This window comes from Vipera berus, assembly GCF_964194415.1.
Source record: "Vipera berus genome assembly, chromosome: 17".
Classification (NCBI taxonomy): domain Eukaryota; kingdom Metazoa; phylum Chordata; class Lepidosauria; order Squamata; family Viperidae; genus Vipera; species Vipera berus.
This window is the reverse complement of record NC_138220.1, coordinates 1570282-1584521: the sequence shown is the minus strand read 5'-3', so window position 1 is coordinate 1584521 and position 14240 is coordinate 1570282. Positions and strand designations below refer to the sequence as shown.

Below are 14240 nucleotides of genomic sequence, written 5' to 3'. Positions count from 1 at the left end.
AAACCTCCAGTGTTGGAGCATTCACCGCTTCTGGAGGCAGGTTGTTCCACTGGTTAATTGTTCTAACTGTCAGGAAGTTTCTCTCATCTCTCCAACCCATTTCTTTACATAGCTTGCACCATTTTTGTTGTCTGTTTTTGTGTGTGTGTGTGTGTGTGTGTGTGTGTTCAGGTGTCATTTTTGGCATTTCCCCCTCTCGGGATCATTATGGGCTCGCTTTCTATCTCTTTCCCCATTAGCAACAGTTAAATATATTATGAGCTCAAATACCCGTTGGTAAAAAAAAAAAGAAGGACCACACATTTATTCTACCAAGACCTGGAGAAAAAAGTCCAGGTTAAATTAAACACAGACAAACGTGTAGACGGCAAGGACAGTGCAGCTGCCTCAAATGCACAACCAAAGAGCAAACCACAAAATTGTTGTGCTTTTTGTTCCAGCATGGTCTGTCTCCCAGTGACTCCGGATGGTTTACAAATTCTTAACATTTAAAAACAAGGAGCAGTGCCAAAAAAATATATGTGATTTTTGCAGAGCACTTTGCAAACCGAGCAAAGTTAGCTTATTTGCTCTGGATTTTGCACTAATTCCCAATTAATACAAAACACTCCCAAGGGCATTTTCTCCCAGATGTAAGAACAAAAACACTCAGGGGATGCTGTTTTCCCACAACTCTCTCAGCGCTTTCTAACATCCCCCTCCCCCTGTTTTTCCCCCCCTTTGCCAACAGAGGAGTGTACCCCCAGTCATGGCTTTCCATTTGGGGTCCCTGGGCTTCCTCGCCCCCTTCAACTTTGAGAACTTTCAGTCTCAAGTCACCCAAGTCATCGAAGGTAAGTCTGCTTCTACAAGGCTGCTCCTCGGAGGCGTGGTCTTTTCTGGGGGGAAGGTGCCCCTCCGCCGATTAACTCAGGACCCCTTAGGTTACGTCATCAATTCTCCGTCTTAATTCTTCCTGGCAGGTAACGCGGCCCTCGTTCTCCGAAGCAGGCTGAAGGTGAAGGTGATTAAGGAACACTGGGAGAAGAAGGCCGTGATCCAGAATGGGATTGAAGAAAACGGAGTGGTCTCTTCAAGTCTGGAAAAAGAAATCTTCAAGCAAGCAACTCAGTATCTGGTGGGTATCTTTGCTATGTCATTTATTTATTTTATTTATTCAATTTTTATAGCTGCCCAACTCAGCCAAGTGACTCTGATGAACAGGTCATCTTCCTTCCTTCCTTCTTTCCTTCCTTCCTTCCTTCCTTCCTTCCTTCCTCCCTCCCTCCCTCCCTCCCTCCCTCCCTCCCTCCCTCCCTCCCTCCCTCCCTTCCTTCCTTCCTTCCTCAATATTACTCAGCACAAAGTTCAGGAGATCGAGATTCCTCAAATGAAATGTTCACCTGTTGAATCAGTTCTAATCTAGACACCCCCCCCTTGGAGTCCTTATACCAGTGTTTTTCAACCTTGGTCCCTTTAAAAGGGCAGCTGGGGGATTCTGGGAGTTGAAGTCCACCCATCTTAAGGAGGCCAAAGTTCAAAACACTGCCAAAACAGGCCACGTTTGGTGCGCTTCACTCACAACATACTTTTCTGTGCTCCAGGTCTTGAATGAAGTGGTAGTGGACCGAGGACCTTCCTCTTACCTTTCCAACGTGGATGTCTTTCTTGATGGCCACCTTATCACCACTGTGCAAGGCGACGGTAAGCCCACAGAGCTGGTGGGTCACCAGTTGTCCCCTCCCGCTTTTCTTAAGGTAAACGGTGCTTGTTCCTTCCCTCTAGGCGTCATTGTTTCCACGCCAACTGGCAGTACGGCATACGCAGCTGCTGCGGGCGCCTCAATGATCCATCCAAATGTCCCAGCCATCATGATCACTCCGATCTGTCCTCATTCCCTGTCCTTCCGGCCCATCGTCGTCCCAGCTGGAGTGGACCTGAAGGTAGGACGTTAAGCTGACGGCAGTAAAAGGGAAATCTCGTGGCGCAGGGCTGATTTGAGCAGAGACTCGAAGTCCGTGCTCATCCAGAGGAGCCCGTGGGTTGTCTTTGAGCCAGTCCTGTAGGGGATGAGCAGGCTAAGCTGGAAGGCGGGGTTAAACCTGTCAGCAGTTTGGAATCATTATGTAGCCACAAGAGACCTGTTTTCTGATGGCAGTGCTCGTTTAATGGCTGCCATCAATAAATAAAGTCATTAAATTGGGTTGGTCTGCATATCTTAAAGCTGGCTGGGGAATTTTGGGAGTTGAAGTCCACACATCTTAAAAGCTGGCTGGAGAATGGTTCCCCCGAGGTAATAGATCACCTTCATGTCTAGGAGCTCTTATTTCTCTTCGAGATACTTTTCCATCACCGGATCCTAACTTTGGCAATCACATGCCCGTCTTCCTCTCTCTCCATGCTAGATCATGCTGTCTCCAGATGCCAGGAACACCGCGTGGGTTTCGTTTGACGGGCGGAAGAGGCAGGAGATCTGCCACGGGGACAGGTGAGGATGTTTTTCTGGATGAACCCCGAATTGGCTAAAGAAAAGGGTTTTGTTTTTCTAAATAATCAAGAAATGCCCAAAATGCACGGCTAGAAAAGGAACCAAGGGCTGGCACTGCAAATTGGCTCCTTGGCTGCTTTTAGGCAACCCTGATTTAAACCCCAAACAACTCAATTCGAAGCAATTTCAAAATATTTGGGAGACCAAACATTTGGGCCGTCCGTTTTCAGCTGGATTTGTCTTCACCGGCCATCTTTCTTGGTTTCCTTCTAGCATCAGCATCACCACCTCTTGCTACCCTCTCCCTTCCATCTGCTTCCAAGATCCCGTCAGCGATTGGTTCGAAAGCCTGGCTGAGTGTTTACACTGGAACGTGAGAAAGAAGCAAAACCACTTTGCCATTGACGAGGAGGAGGAATTTTGAATGTCGGGTACGCCTTGGAAGGAGAGAGAACAAAACGGAACTATCCTTGTATATAAGTATTTGAAGCCGTTGGGAGTAAACCAACATAAAATACTTCCCCCTTATCCATATCCATATCCATATATATGGATAAGGGGAAAGGAGATAGATAGATATATAATATATAATATTTTTTAAAAAGGTAGCAGCATACCTCATATCGGTCTGTTCTACTGATGACCAGCTATCCTGTTAGTTTCCTGCCTTGTTAAGGAACCTTGGAGAGAAGGAGGACAGGCAGAACATGGGTGTACCCGGGCCACGGAAAACATGTCATGTGAAAACATGCTGTGTTCTTTCCGAGCAATTGGTTTCATGTCCAGCAAGGGAAGCCGTGTTCCAAGGAATGGCAATTTGCTGGCTTGTTTCCCAAATATTGGCAAATCCACCCCTGGGGCGCGATTCCCAGGGGCCGTGGCGCTGCTGGTGGTGGGGCTGATGTAACCAGCCTCTTTTTCATTCTGCAACTAAAGGTTCTCATTACAAGTTGCTGTTCCGTCTTCCTTTCTCCTCTCTCTTCAGTTTACAAAAAAAAAAAAAAAGTGTGTCTTGTCTGATCCGTCTGTCCTTGAAAGGGACCAAGGCAAGCAGAATTCCTGTTTCTTAGCCTGCTTTTCTCATCCTCCAGAGTAGTTTCTCTTCAGTCTCTTTCAGATGTAAAAAGCCACAGGGGAAGCTTGTAAGGGCGGGCGATGTTTCACCTTCCCTTTGGAAGGGTGTCTTGTGTGAAAGGCCTGCTTTTGCCCGTGTGTGAACTCTTTGCATAGAAATCCTGATTTTACAGCTGTCCTAAGGACAGTCCTGTGAAATTCTGCCAGACCCAGCAATATCTAAAAACTGCTCTCCTATTTGCACCTTCTCTCTTGCTGAACTCTTTCCTTCTGGACCACTGTGGCTCAAGGTTGAATCTGTTTGAGACAAGGCTGCTTTCAATGGCTTTTGAGCTCTTAAGGACGATGGAGCTGCTGCTGACGGAATGGAGGCTGCTTGGATCTCTCCGAGGTCGAACCGCTGCAAGAATAGCCAGCAGAAGTTAGAAGAAAAAAAAATCCTTTGCATTTTTCATCTGTCTTCAACATACTGTGTGTCTTTTCCCCCCTGTTATTATAATATCTTCTCTTGACATCGTCTCCCTTTTTACAGCAAGAGACTCGGCTCAAAGCTGTGCGTTTTACAGAAGCATGTTTGAGCCAGTTCTCTGTGCTATAAGAGCTGCGAGGATCTCCAATCCCGTGTTCGGTCTGAAAATGAGGAGACTTTTTTTTTGTTTTTTTCTTTTCCTTGCCATCAATTTTCAGGCAGAAGAACAAAGGCTGGAAGAAAAGCAAACCAGGATTGTTAAAAAGTCAGGCTTATATCCTGAGTGGGGCAGCACTTCCATCAGCCTGCTTCCCTTCGTGTCAGTTCACTGCAAATTCTTTTAAGCTACCTCTGCTAAGGGATTTTGCTGATGCTTTTAACTGGTTTCCTTTCCTCTCTTGCTAAAAGCCCCAACTTCCCCTCTCTTGGCAAGAGAACCGCCCCAAGGAAACTATAGTTTACAAGACTGTGGTTTGGAGGGTGTCGCTGCAGTAGGGCGAGGACAGGGCACGAATCAAGAAGCATGACCTGCCAAGCAAATGTTCAGAAAGAATGTCAGGGTGTAGCCTGAAAGATGTTGTTCACCAAGCACGCATCAGGACTTCTGGGGTTGATGCGTTGCCAAATTGGAAGGTCCCAGCTCATTTTTGAAGAGTTCTTGAAGTTCCTGAATGCGGAGACAGCTGTCTTAACAGTTAAAGAACATGTTCCTCGTTGGTCTGTTTCCTTCCCCACATCCTTGTCTGGTCGTGTTCTAATGATGTGCCAGCCTCTGAAGACACATTGAGGTGGAGGGCAAATAAAAGTGAGAGGGCTGGTCCGGTTTGTTAGCTGCCTACCTGCATGTTTATAAATCGACTTTTTACCACATGGACAGTGTTCTCCTTTACTCCAGAATCCCTGCTTGGGATTCTGAACTTCCTTGCGAAGGAAGACGCCGGAGGTTTCTTATTGTTAATGCTTTGAGAACTTGTAAGATATTGCTTGAAAGCGGAACTATTTTCCAGATCTTTTCAAAATAAAATTTTGGTGTTATTTTTTTCCCCACCCCCCTAAAGATTGGTGTCCTCTGATAGCATCAATGTGGGGAAAGCGAGCCGTGTCAATTGGCATGTGGAGCATCGAGCAGGAGGCAAAGGAGATATTGGATCAGTTTTTTTTTAAGAAAAAATACTGTTCTTCAAACAACTGGGCTGAAGGTTTAGCCATCTGACGTCAAGAATTTGGTTTTTCTCTGCTATTGAGTCAATCCCTCTGAATTCAATTGGGGAGACTCTGCTGTTGATCTGCTACTAATCTCAAAATCACCGTAACATTTCTTAGAAGTAGTAATGGATGACAAGAATACTTTATAGGGTTAAAAGGATAGTTTCATATAATACATTGAACCCAAAATACGTGCATATTGAGGTGGATTGAACCCAATCTTTTCTTGTAGACAATCATCAAGGATTTATGGCTTAGCACATGTGAACGTGGCCATTTGGGATTAATCATGGCTTAGTATGGTGTAGAAACCCGGGCAGCTAGTCAAGAGATCACAAAAGACTTCTAAATGGCTGCAGTTGGGCCAAATATTTCTGTTGTTAAATGAGACAGTTTAGTGAGATTTGCCCTATTTTTATGACCTTTCTAACCAGTTAAGCGAACCACTTTAGCTGTTAGAAACACAGTTAAGACAATCTAGCTTCCCCATTGACTTTGCGAAAAGGGATCGCAAAAGGGGATGACCCCAGGACACTGCAATAGGTCGTAAGTACGAGTCAGCTGCCAAGCATCTGAATTTTGATCATGTGACCATGGGCATGTTACAACAGCCGTCATGAAAAAGAGACATGTTACTTTTTTCCAGTGCCGTAACTGGTTGCTAAATGGTTGAGGACTCCTTTTATTAGGGAGGCTGTAGCCCCCCCTCCCCTTTTCCAAAGATACCAGTAACATCCGAACGGATCCTTGAGAAGTGATAGGATTCAACAAGAAGTGACAGATTATAAGGGAGTCTTGACGCAAAACTGCAGAGCGGGATTAAGCCTCAACGCTCGCCGATAACGCTTAACAACTTACCCCAATAACTTAACCCATGCAGCTGGAAAACAAAAACATCTGGATGGAGCTGTAGCAGATGGGGGGGAATAGCAAAGTAAACGAATTGATCCAATAAATCAATAGAATAACAGATCTCTTTTGTTTTCCCCTTGCAGAACTCTTAGGAAAAGGGAGGACCTTTCTCCCCCCCCCCACCCAGCCTATTGTGTATTTTTTAGAGAGAGAGACACTCGATGGAGCAAACAGGTATTAAGTTATAAATCAGCTGGGAATTATGAAAAGGGCAGAATCTTCGTAAATGGGAAAATGCCAACTTGCCGTAGGACATATCAGGGTTGGCCTGAGAGATTTAAGAAAGTCAGACGTCGTCTCGTTAGTGCAAGATGAACCAAGACTTGCCCGGTTTTTAATAGAACAACAAAGTTGGAAGGGACCTTGGAGGTCTTCTAGTCCAACCCCCTGCCCAAGCAAGAATCCTGTATTATTCCATACAAACAGCTGTCCAATCTTAAAAGGTGAAGGAGCACCTGCATCTCCTAAAGGCAAGCCGTTAGGAAGTTTCTCCTTAATTCCAGGTTGCATCTCTCCTTGCTTCGTTTCCATCCATTGTTTTTTGTCTTGCCTTCAGGTGCTTTGGAAAATAGGTGCCCCCCCTCTTCTTCGTGGCAGCCCCTCAAATATTGGAATGCTGCTGTCATGTCACCCCTAGTCCTTTCCCCCCCCCACTAGACTAGACGTAGCCAATTCCTGCAACTGTTTGAAGAGTGAGTTACTTTCTGTCTAGAGTAGATGAGTGCAAAAAAATTACAGAACACAATCATGTCATTGAACCTTTATTGAAAAATACAAGGCCGGTAACAAACCTTTTTTTTTAAATAAAGCATTATGATTAGAAGTATGAAATACTGGCTTTTGTTAGAAAAAAATCACTCTGTTACGAAGAATAGCTCAGCTCAAATGCTCACGTAACTGGGGATGTTTTGAAAAGATAAAACCAAACTTTGTATCTTTGGATAAGGTCAGCAATGAAAGTTTTAAGATTGCGCTGGAACTTTTTTTAAAGAGAGTTCTCTGGAATCAGCAAGAAATCAGCCATGCTAATATAGACTGAAGGAAACTTTTATCTGGAAGACCCCTACAGTTTGGGACAAAAGTTTGAGAGACAGACGCTCGTGTGGTTTGATTTAGATAAGACATGCTGCTCCTTGCAAGGCCCAGTTTGTGCACCCTGGATGGGACAATTTTAGGCAAATGATTTACCATTCCTCCTATCCCGCCTTCGGTGGGTCCTGGCCCCTAATTCTTCAGGTGGAAGAAAATCTCTGCTTTTTCCACAAAAGGAGAGGCCTCGTTCAAAATTGGCCGGCCTATGGGCAGCCAGTATGCTACTGTTCTCCTTGCCCCTCTGCCCCCACACCAGGAGGGCAGAGCTGTCCCCTTGAGCGACTGCCAGATTTGCAGGATCCGAAACAACCTTGCAACTGGAATGAAAACTCGACTCCTGCAGCTTTGGAAGGATGAAAACAGGCAGCTGCCGTCGGTCAGACGAGAGCAGCAAAACCCGAGCTGATCGAAACGTTTCTGGTTTCAAACTGGATCAGAGAGCGGGTCAGGTCAGGCAAGCCGAGGCTCTTTAGGCTGAGAAAGGCTTTATCCAAGCCACGGCCACTCCTCCCCGGATCCACTTTGCAATTTGGCAAACCCATCCCGCCCGTCGGTCAAGCTCAGGCATGCCAACCGTGGCGGGGGCCCCAAACTACGTTAAAAACAGGGCAGGGCAATGCAGCCAAGGGAGGAAACGCCGGATCCTCGCGCGGGAAAGGGCCACTCGCAGCGCAAGCCACACCGGGAAGCTGCTCCGATGGTTCTTTGGGAAAGAGAGTAGGAGGATGCTTGGGTTTTTTTTCCGCTTTTCCGCAAGAAGAAGGCTGGCGGGCTGGATCCCGGAGATCCAGCAAAGCAGAACGGAATCCTAGCAAGGGGACCGAGTCTCTTCTGCTGCTGCTCCATCAGTCTCCAGAGTCCAACCGGGGGCGGGGAAGGGGGGAATCAGATTTTCCCAACTAGATCTTTCACTCTATAAGAGCACATCGGTTTGGGGACGGAGCGGCAGGTCACGAATCGATCCTTCCATAGGAAGAAAACACTGCAGGCAGAGTGAGAGAGAAAAGGACATCAACCGCAGGGACAACAGAGTGCGAAAAAAGTTGGTCCTCGACCTCACCATTGTTTGAAAAGTTACAACGGGACTGGGAAAAGCGATTTACGACCGCTCTTCACACTTGCGACCGACGCAGCCTCCCCACGCTCACAGGATCCAAATTCGGACGCTTTGGTGACTGAACTCGTGGTTACGACGGTCGCAGCGTCCCGGTGGGTGTCACGGCATCCCCTTTTGCGGCCTTCAGTGAGGAAGCTGAATTCACTTAACGACCGCGTGTGAGACTTAGCTGAACAGCTGCAAGGATTTGCACAACCCCGGCGGTCGTAAAATGGGGCAAGACTTGCTTAGCCACGGAAATGCTGGACTCCGTTGTGGCCGCACGTCAAGGACACAGGGTGAGAAATTTGGCCTGGGTCCCAATTGGCATTACCAAGCCTTGATTGGTAGCTTCTCCTCCAATCAGAAGTCGGGGCCAGAGCAGTTTTGCTGTGATCCCTGATGGGCTGGCTTCCATAGCTATGCCTGGCTTGGTTCGGAGGGCCTCTCTGCTGAGCTAAGGTGGCATCTAGGCTCTGCTGTTTAACTGTCAGGCTGAATCGGCCGACAGGATTCGAAAAAGAGGGATTTGCCTTAGCCAGGTGGTGCCTCGTTCTCCAGCCCCATCCCAGCTGTCCGCTGAAGAGACCCACCCTACTCTGAAGTTACTCCAGCCACCCTTCCCGTGTCTCTGATACTCACTCCTCTCTCTCAGGCCTTGCCCAAAGCTCTGATAGACGTGGAACATTGCCCAAAACAGGACGCTTTTGATCGTCACCGAAATGCAGGAGCAGGTGATGATGGCAGCTTCCAGCGCATAAGAGTTTCCTTGGCCCCATTCTGTAATGACCTGGGGAAGGGGGAGGGGGGGAAACACCACATCCCACATGGATAAATATATTTGTAACTGTAAAACAAAATAATTGCTGGAGGCAAAAATGGAATGAAATTCACACCTGCCTTCATTTCAAACTATCCCACCGCAGACCCCATAGCTCGTTCCTCGCAAACAGCAAAATTTTAACAAGCCAAGGTCTGCAGCCACAAGCTGGGAATCTCACACGCACACTAAGCCACTGTTTCTTTTGATCCTGGTTTGTCGGTGGATTTCCAAAGGCGGTGCTTTGGCTCTGCCTGGCCTAATCTCTCCGTGCCATCTACCTTGCAAGGAGGTTGTGAGATAAAGGAAGAAGACCTGGGATCAGAGTGTGCTCTATTGGATCGGAAAACCGAGATCCATGGATATTCTAATGCCCAATTTAGGAGACTTTGCCCATCCGAAGGTCTGTAAGGCTTTGCCAAAAAAAAGGGGGAAAAATTGTTCCTCTATCTCCCTCTGCTTAATCCTACTGTGGAGAACTGCTGAAAGATTATCTCTGTTTTATTTTTTCAAAAGAATGGGATTGTTGTGTTCAAGGCTGCTGCTGGTTTTTCTGCAGCGACTAGGAAAAACATTCCAGACTGTTTTGGCGTTAAAGGGCTTTGCGAAGCCTCAAAAATCTGTTTTTGTTTTTCGTTTTAACCTTGAGGCTGCTGTCCCAGTTAGCTGTTTCCTTGACTTATTTGTATTTCTTTAGAACGTGTGGATTTCGGTTCCCAGAATTCCAGAAATTGAAGTCCACGCATCTTAAAAGTCGCTAAGATTGAGAAGCATTGCTTTAGGGTTGTGGGGGCGGGAATCACTGAAGTGGTGACGGTGGTGTTCAGAAAAAATGTTTAGTTTTGGTGCTTCTCTATAGAATAAAGGAACAATAGCAAAGTTGCACTTTTCAAGAACTGACTAGAAAGGGACTGGTCTCGCTTGACCACAGAGCTAACTGACATCTAAAAAGCCTTCAACAACAGCCTGTTCCTGGTTTTAACAGATCTCTGTGTCAAGGCACCCATGATTTCCTAAGTTGGTTGACTGCAGTTGGATTCACTGGGTCAGATCAGCCTATATCCTTGAATGGGATCCACCCAAAAGCATTTATGGCTGAGTTCTGAACATTACGGATGGGAGACCAAACTTTTATCATTATAGTATAACCAAGGGGCCTCCTTCAAATTTCAAAATTGACAGCTGGCTTTTTCTTTGTTTTTTTGTTTCTTCCTCCACGAAGGTTTCACAGCCTTAGGGACCCATTTCCTGCCTTTTAACATGTTGGGTACGTTCTAAAGAGGCGATACGCTCTGGGGACTTGCGTTTTCTTGTTTCTTTGGGCTCCAGATTCCACTTCAGGAAGTGGGGTAAAGGTTCTGCCATCCTTAACTTCCTTCTTACCCAGGGCTGCATCTGAACGACCGAGGAAAGTCCCCCTTATCCTCTTGAAATCAGTAAACAGTTTGGCAAGACTTACTGCGTACAGTAGGTATGCCAGATAAGCCACTTCTGGTAAATTCTGAACCACAAATATCCAGGCGAGAGGTTTCAACTCTTTTAAGATCTAAAAGGGGGGGGAAAAAAGGCACGGGTGAGTGAAGGCTCGCTGGTTGAAAAAGAAGGCTGCCGCGTCAGTTTTAGCTGTCAAACACAGGAGCAGGCGACCGTCTTTGAAAGAAGGAAGAGCTATAGGTGGATGGGGAGAATTAGCGTAGGGAGGGAGTTAAAACAGCCATTGGCAGAACTGGGCAGCCCCCGAATTCTACCACAGCAAAGCAACGGAAAGAAGGTTCCCTGTTCTCCCTGCAAGCGTTGTTGAAAATAACTCACTGCAGTGATGCCACAAGCAACCTTGAGAACAGCCCAGCAAATCCCAGCGGCCAGGAACACACTGTGCAGATTTGAAATCTTCCGGGTTGTGGTCAGCAGCAAGACACACAAACAGAGCTGGGAAATTAGAAGAGAGATCTCAGCAAGACAACAGCCAGCAGCCCAGAGCTGCAGATCACCTCCCCACCCCTGAACCGGGCAGTGGTTCAAGGTTATTTCTTGACCGTTCCAGGGGGTCTTTCCCCCTCGATTATAGAAATATTCTAAAAATGCCCAGCTTCACAAGATAACCCATCATCCCCATTCTGGTGGCTTCCAGGACAGTACTACAGTGCTCATCTTCTCTCAGGGCAGAATGATTGGAACTGTAGTCCAGGTCGCTCTTGGGAGGACCACGGGCCGAAAAAGGCCAACTTGCAGAACTCTTAAAAGGTGGGCCCAAAAAAAGCACCTCTGCTCTTTTGCCGGTGGTCTTTAGTGGCAGTAAAGGGGACATCCGTCGCATCCCAAGTGACAGGATGTCGGCTGAGGACTCAAGAGGAACAGGGTTTGATGCCAGGAGCTACCTGAGCCTGGAGGTCAAAGGTCAGCATGGAAAAGCAGAGGTTCAGCATGAAATACTGGGCTTGGAGGCTCTCCAAAGCCCCGCCCACTCGGAAGGCCATCCGGCTCTCGCTCTGGATCAGGATCACGGCACAGCTGACGTCAAAGGCCCCCACCAGGACGATCAAGACGAAGCGGGCCTGGCAGAAGAGGGCAATGAGGGGACTGGCAAGGGGAGCCCCGGTTCGCCCACCAAGGCCCCGATCCTCCCCTTTGGCCTGGTCGTCATCACAAGTGTTGGGAGGAAGATGGCCAGCCAGATGCTTACCAGCAGCTCCGGCTTCTGCTTGGCAGGGAGGACGGTGAAGTTGATCACGGAGCGCAGCATGACCAAGGCGACAGAGAGGACAAAGACCACCAGCTCCTGGCGGTTCTCCTGCAGGATTCCTCGGCTGACGTAATAGATGCAGAACGCTGCCAAAGGGAGAGAGGCCTGGTTTTCAGTAGCCAGCCAGAGAAGAGATTTCCCGGGGCGAAAGCAGAGCCCTGAGATCACTTCTGGGTTTGAACTGCCTTCCCTGTTTTCATGACGGCCGGAACCTTGCTTCATTTAAAATGGATAAAGCAAAGGAAGCATCTGTTCTCGGGCCAATCCATCCAGTCTGAAAGTTAGGAAGATTAATTTAATGTATGCTACAGAATCACAGTTTGCCTTTCTCCTCTTGAGTACCAAAGCAGCTAGCAGCACTCCCAAATGGTGAAAAGCAAACAAAGGAAAATCAGTGGTAAAATTAGCTAACAAATGGCCAGCTTGCTGTGCTACAGCCTTCGTAAGCCATGGCTTGTTTTAACTAGCCTTCCCCATCTTTCTAGTTTATAAGGTTCGCCAGTCAGGACAACTGATTACCCAGGCCAATGATCTGGATGAGAGACACAGTAAAATCTTCATTTTTCTGCTGGATAAGGGTCTCTATGGTTAATCCAATGACACTCAACAGCGAAAGGATGGTGACACAGAAGTAGATCTTGACAGGGGACGACAGTTCCGACCATCGTTTGATCTGGAACGATAAAAAGAGCTTCAAATTGGACTTTTTAACTTCCCCATTTAGCCCACAATCCTGGTTGGTCCCATCCAATCATTTACTTTTTGAAGCTGGTTAAAGGCAGGGAGATGTCATCAGCTGCTGCAAGCCACGTGTGTGAAATCAGCAGAAAGCAGTTCGTGGCAGTGGCTCGGTGTAGCTCACCTTAGGCGAGAGCGACATCTATTCTTGCTCCAGATCTTACACACATGGCAACAACGGCTCAAACCACTTCACTGAAATTAACACGATTGGTGAAGTCCGGATACTTACAGGGCCGCACGGCGTGGCAATCAGGTCTTGGTGTCTTGGTGTTAGATTTGGCAGTGGAGAGTTTATGCTTTCGTTTGGCAAAGGAGAGGCCAGAGCTTCTTCTGACTGGGAAAGGAGAACCCTAGACAAACAAACCAATAATATAAATGGAGGTTCAGGCAAATACGCTATGCGTGGAAATTTGCTGGTCCACCATGGCTGAGCTGAGCTGGCAGGAAGGAAGGAAGGGAATAAGCCACGAGGTCCTTTGTTCGCGAGCAGAATTCTGTCCATTCATTTTCCATTTTTCTAAAAAATGAAGTCGGGGTTTGGCCGGAGGATCTAAGACGCTGGCTGATGAAAGTGAGGGATCAACATCTGGAATGTGAAAGCCTTTTCCTAAAAGGTGGGGGAGTGGTCTGGATGCCCAGCAGAGGCTCAGCTGAACTCCCAGCTTTGCTCCCAACGGGTTGCGAGCTGCACAGTGTCGCTCCTCAAGGGGAGGAAAGTGTTAGGTTTCAAAGCCATTGATGGAGAGCAGCACTTCACTCTTTTGTGAACCGAACCGTGGCAAAATTACACAATTTGGGCATTTCAAGTGTGGTGGATGTGTGTCGGGACAGCACTGGAGTTTTGGCTCGCATTGGCAGTTTCCTGGCACAAGGGCCAGGAAAACGCCAGGGCATCAGCCGCCAGCTGCCCAAAGGCTAAGTTTCTAGTCCTCCTGAGGTGGATGGGTCCACGTTAAGGTTTATTTTGCACGACGCATGGAATTACAAGCTGGCCAATGAGGATTGGCCCCAAATATTGTGGAGCTAGGATTCACACTACCCTGCAAACTCAGTTGGGCTGATTGAATAAACCAGGATAAGTATGAAATGGAACCGCACCCTGTGCACCTAGCCGGCTCCTCCATCAGCCTGGCATCTCCCAGATGCTCTGATACCCGTTTCCATTATCCCCAAGTAGCATGATGGGGATTGTAGTCAATCCCCACATTTCCCCCCCACCTGGGGGAACGACAATCAAACCCAAACCCACATCTGGGGGGGCGTGACGTCAGAGAGTGTGGTGACGTCAGAGGAGGCGCCGTGATGCCCCTCTGACGTCACGCCGCGGACAGGGAAGCGGAGCTGTAACGGAAAGCTCTGCCTCTTCCCGCCCCCCACATTCGTGTTTGGATCCCCGCAAGGCTCAGTAACCGGCTCCTACCTCGTGTCGGGCGTCTCCATGGCGACGGCGACCCTTACATGCCCCGGCCCAGCGACGAAGCGGGCGCTCCCGAGTGCGGGAAGTGGTGTTGGGCGGGGGCCATAGAGAAGGAAGGGCCTCGCCCGAGCAGGGCAACTTCCGGTCGAGGCGGAAACGCGCCATTTTCAAGTCCTGCGCCCGCCCTCCGGGAGAGTTCGAAG

The 14240-nt window shown here is 48.0% G+C and overlaps 2 protein-coding genes across 12 annotated transcripts in view; one reads left to right on the top strand and one right to left on the bottom strand.

The window, feature by feature from the left end:
• The window catches only part of NADK (NAD kinase), a 25320-nt gene extending 16370 nt beyond the window's left edge, over positions 1 to 8950 (top strand). For 9 of the 11 annotated variants that reach the window (XM_081341421.1, XM_081341422.1, XM_081341420.1 and 6 more), the window contains 6 exons: positions 731 to 833; positions 963 to 1117; positions 1584 to 1683; positions 1765 to 1922; positions 2385 to 2467; positions 2741 to 6179. In XM_081341421.1, coding sequence (XP_081197547.1) covers positions 731 to 833; positions 963 to 1117; positions 1584 to 1683; positions 1765 to 1922; positions 2385 to 2467; positions 2741 to 2891 — 750 coding nt within the window. In that variant the 3' untranslated portion in view covers positions 2892 to 6179. Of the gene's footprint in view, positions 1 to 730; positions 834 to 962; positions 1118 to 1583; positions 1684 to 1764; positions 1923 to 2384; positions 2468 to 2740; positions 6180 to 6211 lie in introns of those variants that run through there. The other 2 variants (XM_081341427.1, XM_081341426.1) reach the window with 2 other exon arrangements.
• On the bottom strand, positions 6874 to 14202 carry LOC308675839 (uncharacterized protein). Its single transcript, XM_081341441.1, has 9 exons — positions 14041 to 14202; positions 12850 to 12970; positions 12399 to 12552; positions 11820 to 11965; positions 11515 to 11691; positions 10949 to 11065; positions 10596 to 10682; positions 8959 to 9106; positions 6874 to 8202 (listed from the first exon to the last, which is right to left on the bottom strand). Exons 1-9 carry the CDS (start codon positions 14058 to 14060, stop codon positions 8171 to 8173), a joined length of 1002 nt encoding a protein of 333 aa, XP_081197567.1. The 5' UTR covers positions 14061 to 14202; the 3' UTR covers positions 6874 to 8170.
• Between the last annotated feature and the right edge of the window lie 38 nt (positions 14203 to 14240).

Excerpts from the sequence above, each read along its gene's own strand:
- LOC308675839 (XM_081341441.1), bottom strand. The coding sequence starts at position 14,060 with ATGGAGACGCCCGACACGAG. Across the intron at positions 12,971-14,040 it reads ATGGAGACGCCCGACACGAG|GGTTCTCCTTTCCCAGTCAG; the intron begins GTAGGAGCCGGT and ends TTGTTTGTCTAG. Across the intron at positions 12,553-12,849 it reads TTGCCACGCCGTGCGGCCCT|ATCAAACGATGGTCGGAACT; the intron begins GTAAGTATCCGG and ends TTATCGTTCCAG.